This window comes from Salvia splendens, chromosome 21 (assembly GCF_004379255.2).
Source record: "Salvia splendens isolate huo1 chromosome 21, SspV2, whole genome shotgun sequence".
NCBI classification, from domain to species: Eukaryota; Viridiplantae; Streptophyta; class Magnoliopsida; order Lamiales; family Lamiaceae; genus Salvia; species Salvia splendens.
Window position 1 is genome coordinate 10,180,955 of NC_056052.1, and position 11,138 is coordinate 10,192,092.

The 11,138-nt window shown below is 46.4% G+C and overlaps 2 protein-coding genes across 2 annotated transcripts; both read right to left on the reverse strand.

Annotated features, from left to right (window-relative positions):
- Positions 1 to 3,298: 3,298 nt before the first annotated feature.
- LOC121784212 (nucleolar and coiled-body phosphoprotein 1-like) lies at positions 3,299 to 4,255 on the reverse strand. The gene has a single exon (XM_042182376.1). The coding sequence runs from the start codon at positions 4,253 to 4,255 to the stop codon at positions 3,299 to 3,301; it is 957 nt and encodes a 318-aa protein (XP_042038310.1).
- A 51-nt stretch (positions 4,256 to 4,306) lies between these two features.
- LOC121784214 (cell surface glycoprotein 1-like) lies at positions 4,307 to 4,864 on the reverse strand. Its single transcript, XM_042182377.1, has one exon. The coding sequence runs from the start codon at positions 4,862 to 4,864 to the stop codon at positions 4,307 to 4,309; it is 558 nt and encodes a 185-aa protein (XP_042038311.1).
- Positions 4,865 to 11,138: the final 6,274 nt, after the last annotated feature.

Here is an 11,138-nt window from a genome sequence, read left to right on the forward strand (position 1 = left end):
CTCCATCTCGAGCCTTTTTTTGGCATGCATCCTGATCAGTATTGCACCCTTCTGGCGCTCTTTTCACCTGAGTTATCCGAAACCCTTCCTACTGACTGGAACCCTTTCCCTGCACACTTTAGCAATTGTTTTGCAGATATAATCCAATTATGCACGTATACTGACCAGTAACCAAGGCCTAGAATGCGACTTATCAAACTGCTCACACTTACCACATGCTTGTCCTAAAGCGTGAAGAACAAACAAAAAGAAATAAGTTGAATTCTAGCCTGGTTACACCCCTGACCGACTCTATCCTAAACTAGACTCTAAACTTTGACGCAAAGAAAGAAAAAAAACACATAAGCGACGGACAAACACATATAAACAGACATACAAAACACTTAAACACATTGATCGGGCTATATTTTCAACCATCCCTCCCCTTGGGATCAGGTGCAATCCGGCCCTAGACCGCCTTGAACTTCTGCCGCCCCCCTTTTCTTTCCCAGTCAGTATATCTGCTCGTCAAGATCACCCACACTCTCAGCCAAACACCAGCTTCGCTCAGTCGCTCATTCCTCACCAGGGATGTTAGGACTGTTTTCTCTCAAAACGCTGAACCACAGATGTTTCGGACTCAGATCTCACGTGCGGCTCCTGAAGGGCTTTAAGGCTTGTAATTGGGCTATTGGTTTGTAGTGTTTGGGGTGGATGTTTCTAAAGCTCTAAGGTTCCAAAAACTACTACTTTATTTTGATGTGGGGGAACTGTGTGCATTTGGGCTCTTAGTTGTTGCTTCTTTTTGACTGGACGTTTCCTGATATTGGACTCCAACTGGTCAGCAGCTTCTTTGTGGCTTCGCCACCCTTATTCATTCTTCCTTCTTTTGTGGTAAAGTGTTTTCGACCATTTTCTTCAATATTTCTTTATGTGGCTTCGCCACCCTTATTCCTTCTTATTTTTTTGGGCCTGAGATTTTTCCCGGTCGATTTTCTCCTTTCCTCTCGATTTCTTTCTCAAGTTGGTTTTCCTTGTATGTCCTCCTGGCCAGTCGCCTTCTTACCTTATGCCTTGCACTCACACAGTCCCAGTGGCTAGTGGGTTATATCTAGGTAGAGATTTGGCTAGAAAGAGGGGTTCTAAAGGATGTTTTTTTTGGGAGGGGGGGTTTCCTACTGCCTTCAGGACTTGCTACACGCGGTCACCTTACCCTAGGCATCATGTGGCAGCCACTTTTTTCTTTTCTAAATTGGTGGAAAGTGGTTCCACTTAGGCTTATAACTCACCATTTAAGAGGGCTTTTGTATCTGGCTCTAAGGATGAGTTTTTCTCTCATACTTGCGTCATCTATACTGAGTAGGAGATACTAAGGGGGTGGTTTCCATTGTCCAGCATGCCTTATCTCCTTCAATTTCCCTCACCGTCAGTTCGAGGCAGTTGAGTTTTAAGCCCAATCAACACGTATATACAAACCTAGACCTAGACAAACACTGATACATACAAAAAAACATAGACCACACATATATACATCTCATACTGGCCATTGTATCCCCCCTCCCACTTCACAAGTGTCTGCCCTCGGATACGACTGTGAAGTGGAAAATTGGAATGGCTAGTATGGGCGACATACAGACACAAAAACAAACAAGGACAAAACAAAATTAGGCTAAAAACTTCTCACACTTATACTATGCAATAGGCTTAGTGGGAGAGTTGAAAACCTAAACAAAACTTAACAAACACAAACACATATATACCCAAACTCCTCACACTTAGACTATGCAATAGGCTAAGTGTGATTTAACATGCATACGAAAAGAAAACGAACACATACACAAGCACAAAAGTTGCAAACCCTGTACTTCTCACACTTACACTATTGAATAGGCTAAGTACTGTGAATGGGGTTTGCAACACACATACTACACAAAATTACTCTACCTAAAACTACCGAACAACAAATTAAAAAAAAACTAAAACTGAAAAAAAAACTAACTGGTCAGTGGGGTGGTCACATATTCCTTCTGCTCCTTCGCGGGGCAGGGCTGGGTGCAGGTGGTTCTTCTAGTTCTTCTTCCACGGTATCAGACTGATTCTCCTCAGATTCTGCCGGTTCATTCACACCTTCTTCCTCTGGCTCTTCTCCTTCCTTCTCGGTTACCTGTGGTTAACTATCTTCCCTTTCGCTAACTCCTTCAGAATACTTTCCATCACATTCGTTAAACGGGTCAACTCCGCTCTGTCTTGCCTGTTCTCCTCTGCCAATTATGCCACCGCCCTCTCCAGGTTCGCTTGCCTCTGAGCTTGAACCTGCGTGCCCTGGCCAGTTGCAACTCGTCCAGCCGGAATAGCCTCTTCACCCTTGGCGTAAAAACGCGAGGCTCCTTCTCTGATGTAGATAGTGTTTGTGCGGACGAAGAAGGGTGTATCAAACTGGCCAGGAGGGTCCACCATATACAAGGGAGATAAACCTTCAGCCTCCAGAATAGTTATGTTGTTCCGCACGAAGGCTCCCAAAATGTAGCAGAGGGACAGATTTCTTGCAGGGTGTGTGGCAATGAGGTGGCATTGATAAGCGGTCCAGAAACCCAGATGCAATCTCCTCCCGCGCTTGGCGCACCAAAGGAGGTTCTATCATTGACATCCGGACGGCTGAATTTGACAGCCCTAGCAGCTTGAAGTCCAAGTAGAGTTGGACCAGACACAAGATGGGGTTGTTGAAATGAATGGAACGATATATAGTAGATGAAAATTGCCCAACAGCTGGGTGAGTGAGTTCCTCCCATGCCTCCTGGGGTTCAAAGTCAATGTGCCTGCGTGGAATCCCCCTTTCCCTACCTCTCCATTCCGGCCCTATGGCCTCCTCTAAACTACACATCCCCAATCTGACCGTCCACTCAATCAAGCTCATGCGCACCTCTCTCCCGAATACCCTAAAGGTTATGAACTCTTCATCCAAGTCCGTGGTGACCTTGAATCTAAAGGTCGTGAAAAGCTCCTTTGCCAACCTTATAGGTTTACTCGGATCCTTGTTCTCTAATAGCCAATCAAAACCCAACGCACGCAAATTTAACAAGAAAGGCTCACGGGCATTCAATTCATCAAGGGAAGGGAAATAAAGTACCTTCTCACTCTTGATTTGGTTGCTGCCGTCGTCCTTGTCATCAAGCGCATCCTGTAGCTTTTTCATGCTAAAGTGCTTCATGTCCTCAATTAGCTCGTCAGTGAACTCCACCTTTCAACGCCGGTACTTCAATCTCCCCACCGGAGGATGTATCAGCTCCCGATGGTTGTATGGAAGCTGCTGTTCACCATACTATTCATCCTCTAGGAAGACGTCGCTGTTGGATCCCGACTCTTCACTGGCAGTATATTCGCTGTCGCTCGGATCCCTTCGGCGCGGTGAGGCTCTCTGATCTGGTTTCGTGATGACGACGCCTGTGTTGACTGTGCGTTGCTTCTTGCGGCTTGGCTTCTTTGTAACAGGGGCTTTCCCCTTCTTTTTTCTCTCCTCGCCGTACTTGTCCTCATTTCCGTCTTCATCATCTTCTGGTCTCTTCTCTGTTTGTGTTGAAGGCTTGTCCTGGGCAGTAGGATGGGTCTCCACGCGGATATGGGCATTGCCATCTCTTGGCTCGTCGTGACCTACTGACTCAGATGCGAGATCCAAACCCTCAGCCATCTTATCAGTCTCCTCTCCCTGGTCACTCGGCGTGGGGGTGACCACTTCGGTTGCCGTCGAAGCATCTTCCAAGTTAGTAGCTGATAAGGATTCCTCCCCAGGTTTTGTAGGAGTAGTTCTTTCTTCTTCACTCGAAACCTCCACTGCATCCGCTGCTGTGTTTGCTTTCGCCTTGCTGGAAGTCCATTTCCCTAGGCATTTTTGCGACACTCTCTTCGGCTTCGGCCGTTCTTCCTTAGGATCGCTCTTCAACACCAATTTTCTTTTAACTGCCTTCGGTTTCGACACTGGAGGTGCCACTGGCTCTGGCTCCTCTGTTCGTACTACGGTCTCATCCTTCTCGATGTGTGTATCACTCTCCCCTGCTTCTGGCTGGGGAGTCACTGACTTTGGCTCTTCTTCTCTGGTCTGCCTCTCTTCCACCTCGTCTACTGGCTGGTGGGCTAGGCCTTCTGGGTCGTTCCTTGTACCAGCTTCTTCACCCTCTCCTACTGCCTCCGATGCGAGGTCTAGACCCTCAGCCATCTTAGCAGTGCCAACTTCCATCCTGGTCACCTCGTTCAAAAGCACCTCAAACTCCTCATCAGTCATAAGGCCTTGCTTTCTGGCCGTTTTGTTCAGATCTATCTCCTCCCTTTCTATTTATTGGGGAACGGGTTCCGCCACCAGTGTTCTCTCTGATTCATTTTCTTCCTCTCGGCTCTTCTGCTCCTCGCTTGATTTCCCTTCGCATTCCCCTAGGTAATCATAATTGGCAGAAAGAGGGTCAACATCCATTGTTTCGATTTGTTGGCGAGTCGGGGAGGGGTTTGAGGATTCTGATGGTGCGGTCGTCGAGGGAGATTTCTTTTCTGGTGGGATTGTTGAGGAAGTCGGAATGGAAGTCGGTGGGTGCACTGTAGGTTGAACATTTGTTTTTGGGGTAGGTACTATTGGGGTTTCTCCGGTTGTGCTCGATTCATCTCCGACTTGGCTAAAACTCGCCAATGCAGCCGCCCAATCTTTGTTCGGGTCCTGCTGTTTGAGGAACTCCGCTAGTGCGTTCAAGAAAACCATCGCCGAAGCCTGAGGAATCGGCTCTTGTGGTTGTGAGTTCGGCAGCTGCTCCTCCGTTGGCGGTTGTAATTCTGGGGTTTCATCCCGGCAGATTGAAGGGGGTGTCTGAGTGGTTTGTTTTCTTGCCATTTTCTTTTTCCCCATGGTTTGAATCGGTAAATTTTGGTGGTAGTTTGGGTGTTGAATCTCGTGAATAACGGTGGGTATTTTGAAAGAGAGAATGCATGTAAGGGTTTGTGAGGTGAAGGGGAATGGGCGGTTGGCTTTTTAGAGTGGAATGGAGCAGTTGAGGGTTTTAACCGGCAATAGGCGGTTTCCAGGTCGCGCCGCTTCATGTGGGAGACGGTTGGGAGCGTTGGCTTCTGATTGGATGTCGCCTGCCCGGTCTCTGCACCACGCGCCCTCCCAGTCGCTGTCATCTCCTGCAAAGCTGCACCAAACACCAAAATTCAAATTTCACCCTATCCCTTTCAAATCTCCCTCTTAACAATTTCCCTCCTATTTTCCCAGAATGGTAACAAAGTAAAAAGGACACTTAAATACAATTGGGAGTTTCACCGAATTGGTATTCTCATGGTCAATACGTACTCCAAATTAATACTTAAGGTCCGAAAAATATTTTTGGATTTTAATTTTTTAATTGCAAGCAGAAATCTAACTATTAACTACCACGTATTTACAATATTTACATTCTACTCTAGGTAATTTGAAATTCTACTTGACCAGCATATGCAAACTTCGTTTAAAGAAAACTAGCCCAGTGGAACTCCAAATTCTCATCCTACTGGTCAGTACGCAACCTTAGTATGTGGTTTTAGTGGAATCTCTTCCACTACACCCACATCACTATTATCCCTAAACACCTTCAGCCTATGTCCATTCACGATAAAGGGTTCAAAGTTAGGAATACTCCCTGAAATCTCCACTGCTCCATTAGAGCGGAGTGCAGTTATGACATAGGGTCCTGTCCACTTCGACTTGAGCATCCCAGGCATTAGCTTCAATCTTGACTGGAAGAGTAGTACTTTCTGGCCAACATGGAGGTCTTTGGTCCTTAGATTTCTGTCGTGCCTTAATTTAGTTCTCTCTTTATACCACATAGCGGAATCAAACGACTCCAATCTAAGTTCCTCCAACTCAAGTAGCTGCAGCTTCCTTTCCTCCTCACAGGCTTGAGCATCCATATTAACTTGCTGTACTGCCCAGTATGCTCGATGTTTGATCCCCACTGGTAAGTGGCACATCTTCCCAAAAATGATTCGGTATGGGGACATTCCTATGGGAGTTTTGTAGGCTGTCCGATATGCCCACAGAGCATCCTCTAATCTCACACTCCAGTCCTTCCTAGAAGGGTTGACAGATTTCTCAGAATATTCTTTATCTCTCAGTTAGAGATCTCCGCTTGACCATTCGCTTGTGGGTGGTAGGGGCTAGATAATTTGTGGTGAATACCATACTTCTTCATCAAGGCTTCGATAGTGCGGTTACAGAAGTGGGTTCCCTGATCGGATATGATGGCCCTTGGTACTCCGAACCGACTGAAAATATTACTCTTGAGAAACTTGGCCACCTCTTTCGCCTCACTAGTGCTCGTGGCCTTGGCTTTTACCGACTTAGAGATGTAGTCAACTGCGACTAAAATATACAGGTTTCCATAGGACGAGGGAAAAGGACCCATGAAGTCCATCCCCCATATGTCAAACAACTCACAAACAATAACCTGTACTTGTGGCATTTCATCTCGTGCAGAGATCCCACCGGTCAGTTGGCAACGTTCACAACTTCACAGAATTCATAAGCATCTTTGTTGAGGGTTGGCCAATAAAATCTGCTATCCAGAATCTTTCTTGCCGTTTTCTTGGGACCGAAGTGTCCTCCACATGCCAAGGAATGGCAGTGTGTAAGTATGTCCCTTTTCTCCCAGTCAGGAACGCATCTTCTTATCACTTGATCTGATCCTACCTTCCACAGGTATGGGTCGTCCCAAAAGTAGTATTTCGCCTCACTCTTGATCTTCATTATTTGAGCGTTGGTGACATTGGGCACTTCTGGAAGCTCTCCGGAAACTAGATAGTTCGCTAGGTCCGCATACCATGGCTCCTGTCCTACTTATTCTTTCCATTTTGCTGTTGTATCCTGGTCAGTGATCTTCATTACCTCTTCCCAATCAATTTTTCTGACGGCAAAAATCATTTCACATAAGTATTCCTCCGGGAACCGGTCGTGCACTTCCTCGCTGCTCCCATCATGCACTATCCTACTCAAATGATCCGCTACCTTATTCTCGACACCTTTTTTATCTTCCATTTCCCAATCGAATTCTTGTAACAGGAGTACCCATCGGATCAATCGGGGTTTTGATTCTTTCTTGGCAATCAGGTACTTAATGGCCGCATGGTCAGTATAGACGATGACCTTGGATCCGAACAAGTACTGCCGAAACTTCTCGAATGAATACATCACGGCCAGCATCTCATTCTCAGTGGTGTCATAATTCCTTTGAGCTTGATTCAATGTTTTAGATGCATAGAAGGTCACATATCTTTTTCCTTCAATCTTCTGACCCAGAACAGCTCCCATTGCATAGTCGCTGGCATCACGGATGATCCCAGTCAGGAGCCCGGATGATTGGCGCGGATATCAGCTTTTCTTTGAGAAGGTTGAAAGCGGTTTTGCACTGTTCATCAAAGATGAACTCCACCTCGTTTTGAAGGAGTCTGGTAAGGGGTTAGGCGATTTTGGCGAAGTCCTTAATAAATCGTCGATAAAATCCTGCATGCCCAGAAAATCCCGTATTTCCTTCTGGTCGGTAGGGAATGGCAGCTTGGATATGACGTCCACTTTGGGTTGATCCACCTAGATACCTCTCTCTGACACCATGTGCCCTAGGACGATCCCTTCTGTGACAATGAAATGACACTTCTCGAAATTTAAGACTAGGCTCTTGGTTTGACACCTCTCTAGAACTACGTCCAAGTGATGAAGGCACGAGTCGAAAGAGTCTCCGTAGACTGTAAAATCATCCATGAATATCTCTATGCACTCCTCGATCAGATCGGAAAATATGCTAATCATACATCGTTGAAATGTACCCGGAGTGTTGCATAGACCGAATGGCATGCGTTTGTACGCGTAGGTTCCAAATGGGCAGGTTTTGGTTTTGTCCTGGTCTTCAGGGTCCACGTATATTTGAAAATAGCCGTTGTACCCATCTAAAAAACAGAAGTACTTCTTCCCAGCCAGTCGCTCCAACATCTGATCGATGAACGACAAGGGAAAGTGATCCTTCCTGGTTGCGGCATTCAGTTTGCGGTAGTCAATGCACATCCGCCAACCAGTGACTAGCCTTGTTGGTATCAGCTCATTTCTCTCATTTTGAACCAGTTGGATCCCCGACTTCTTGGGGACCATGTGAATGGGGCTGACCCACTCGCTGTCGGGCACCGAATAGATAATTCCCAATGATAGCAATTTCAAAATTTCCTTCAATATCTCCTCCCGCATGTTAGGGTTCACCTTCCTTTGCGAGTCTCGATGTGCGTTTGCTCCTTCCTCCAGCCTGATGTGGTGCATACAGACATCGGGGCTTATTCCTACCAAATCTGTAAGGCTCCATCCAATCGCTCTTTTGTTCTTGCTCATCACAGTCAGTAGCCTTGCCTCTTGCTCTTCCATAAGGCAGCTGCTGATAATCACAGGATATGAGTCTTCTTCCCCCGTGGAAAGCATACTTAAGATTTGCTGGATGTGTCTTTAAATCAACTTGTGGGGGAAGTGTGTCTGCGGGTAGAAGGCTCCTTGCAACATTCCCTTTTTTTCCAATTCATCATCTGAGAGTCCCTCCGCACTAGCAGGTAGCTGAGCCCCTGCGGCTCCAATAAATTCTGATGTCTGACAAAAGTCCTTAATTGCTCCTTCTATCTCTTCATCGGGCTACTGATCAGGTCGCACCATGCAGCTGCTTCTACATCAGTCTGTCCATATACATCCAATGCTTGGAGTTTTTCCTGCAGTAATTCGGTCTCAAGAAAATCTTGGACTAGGGGGTCAATTAAATCAACATAGCATAGATTTTCAGAATCGATAGGCTTCTTCATGGCCACATTGATGTCAAAGGTGAATTTCTCTCCATGAAAATCAATGCAAATTGTCCCCTCAGCCATGTCCACGATTGTCTTAGCTGTTCTAAAAAATGGTCTCCCAAACAATATACCGCTAGACTCCCTAACTTCAGACTCACTTATCTTGATCACATAAAAGTCAATAGGGAAAGTAAAATTATGCACTCTCACCAACACATTTTCCAACACGCCCTCAGGATTTATGCATGACCTATCAACCAGATGGAGTAACACCCTAGTGTTTGACAACTTTACTCCCTTCAACCGATTATAGATCACACATTGCATGCTCGATTTTTACATCTCCGATAGTTATGGGTAAAGTGAACATACCTGGGTCGGCTCTTTTGGGCGGTAGCTTCTCCTGCACAATTGCTGACTCTATCCCTTCCACCATGATCTTTCCATCCTCCTGGGCTTTCCCGGCTATGAACTCCTTGATAAATTTTCCAAGTTTAGAGGAACGGTATGGTGACATCTAGCTTCCCGAAAATGGACATGTAGTCTACTGGGTTCTCCTTCTTCCTCCGTGTCATGAATCGGTAAGGGAATGGTTTTTTTCCTTTCGCCTATTGTACCGGTTCTTCAACAGCCTTCTTGGAGTCTTTCTTGGGCACATTCTGGGCTGGAGTCTCTGTGGTGGGTTCCGTTTCTTTAGGAGGGTCTCCCCTGGGCAGTACGCCTTTTGTTTCATCTTTTTCCAATGGTGTTTCTTCCAAAATAAATGGATCATGCATCTGAGGTAGAGGTCTGTTGAGCTCTTCTTCCGAGACGGCGTTTCTCAGTAACTTGGTTTCACTGGGCTCTCCACTGGGCTTCTTCGGTTGGGGTCCATCATAGGCAGTACCGGACCGCAATGTGACCTTGCTCACATTTGCCTTTTCAGGTACATGGACTGTAGACGGGAGTTTCCCTGAATTTCCTTTCAATTCACTCATCGAATTCGCCAGCTGGGCTAATTGCCTATTCATCATATCTATGTTCGCCATATGCTCCTTCTGGGCATTCTGCATCTCCTGCACTACTTCATTATTGGACTGCAACTCACCTTTGATACTCTGCTGCATTTCTCCCATCATGTCCTCCATAGATCTCCTTGACCTGTTAGGATATTGGAACTGATTCAGACCTTGGTGTTGGCTATACTGGGGGTTTTGGTTGGGTTGGTAGTTCTGGAAGTTTTGATGGTTCTGGTTAGGTGGGTATTGTTTGTACTGGGCAGGAGGGTTGTACTGGTCTTGGTGATAATGATTCTGGTTCTGGCTCTGGAACTGGTTCTGTTCTGATGATGTTGGGGACCTTGACTATGCTGATTCTGGTAATTTTGGTAGTTCCTTTGGTGGGGTGGTATACAAACAGGGTTTGAGTTTTTGGTTATGTGGGTTTTGGTTGTGGGGTTGTTGGTTCCTTCCTGACCAGTTCGATTGGTGGTCGGGATTTGCTGGGCCACAGTTGGGATTTTGGTTCGGATGGGGGTTGTATTGGTTCTGACCTTGACCTTGGTTTTGGTTTTGGTTCCCATCTCCCCATCAAAAATTTGGATGGTCCCTTCATGGTGCGTCCCGCTGTCTCCACGGGATCCAATTCCCACTAGAGTTATAGTACCCTGCAGCATTGACTTACTCCATATTGACGAAGTCATTCGGCTGATCGTAGGTTGGCCCTTGATTTCCCTGCTCTGCACCCTTGTAGCTCCCAGTTGGGGAAGGCGGTGGCGTGTTCTTCTCTATCGTGCTTAGGAGCATCTTTTTCAGCTCTTCCAGCTTCAAGTCCATCTTCTGCTCTATCTTCTGCTCCTGGTCAGTGGACGAAGCACTCGCAATCCTTTCTCTGCTGTATCCATCTCTCGAATTGTCGTACTCCTTCTTCGCGCTCAAAAGTTTCCCTAGGACCTTTTTCGCTTCACTGACCCTTAACTGCGTGAAGCTTCCTCCTGACGATGAGTTTGCCAGATCCTTTGTTGCCTTATTCATCTCCTCATAAAAGGTGTGATGTATCTCTATATCTGTCATACGATGGTTTGGACACGCATCCAAAAGGCTCATATATTTCGCCCAATAATCACTCAAGGGTTCATCGTACCCTTGCTTCACACTGGTTATTTCTCTCTTCAACGCACTCGTCTTTGATGACGGGAAAATTTGCCTAAAAAGGCTAACTTAAAATCGGCTCAACTCTCAATGGAGTCGGGTGGCAGGCGCATGGACCAAGTGTTGGCCTCCCCCTTTAGGATGAACGACATGGCCTTCAATCAGTAGTCATTCTCGGTCGCCCCCGTTGGCCTTCTCTGTGCCTTA

Excerpts from the sequence above, each read along its gene's own strand:
- LOC121784212 (XM_042182376.1), bottom strand. The coding sequence starts at position 4,255 with ATGACTGATGAGGAGTTTGAGGTGCTTTTGAACGAGGTGACCAGGATG.
- LOC121784214 (XM_042182377.1), bottom strand. The coding sequence starts at position 4,864 with ATGGGGAAAAAGAAAATGGCAAGAAAACAAACCACTCAGACACCCCCT.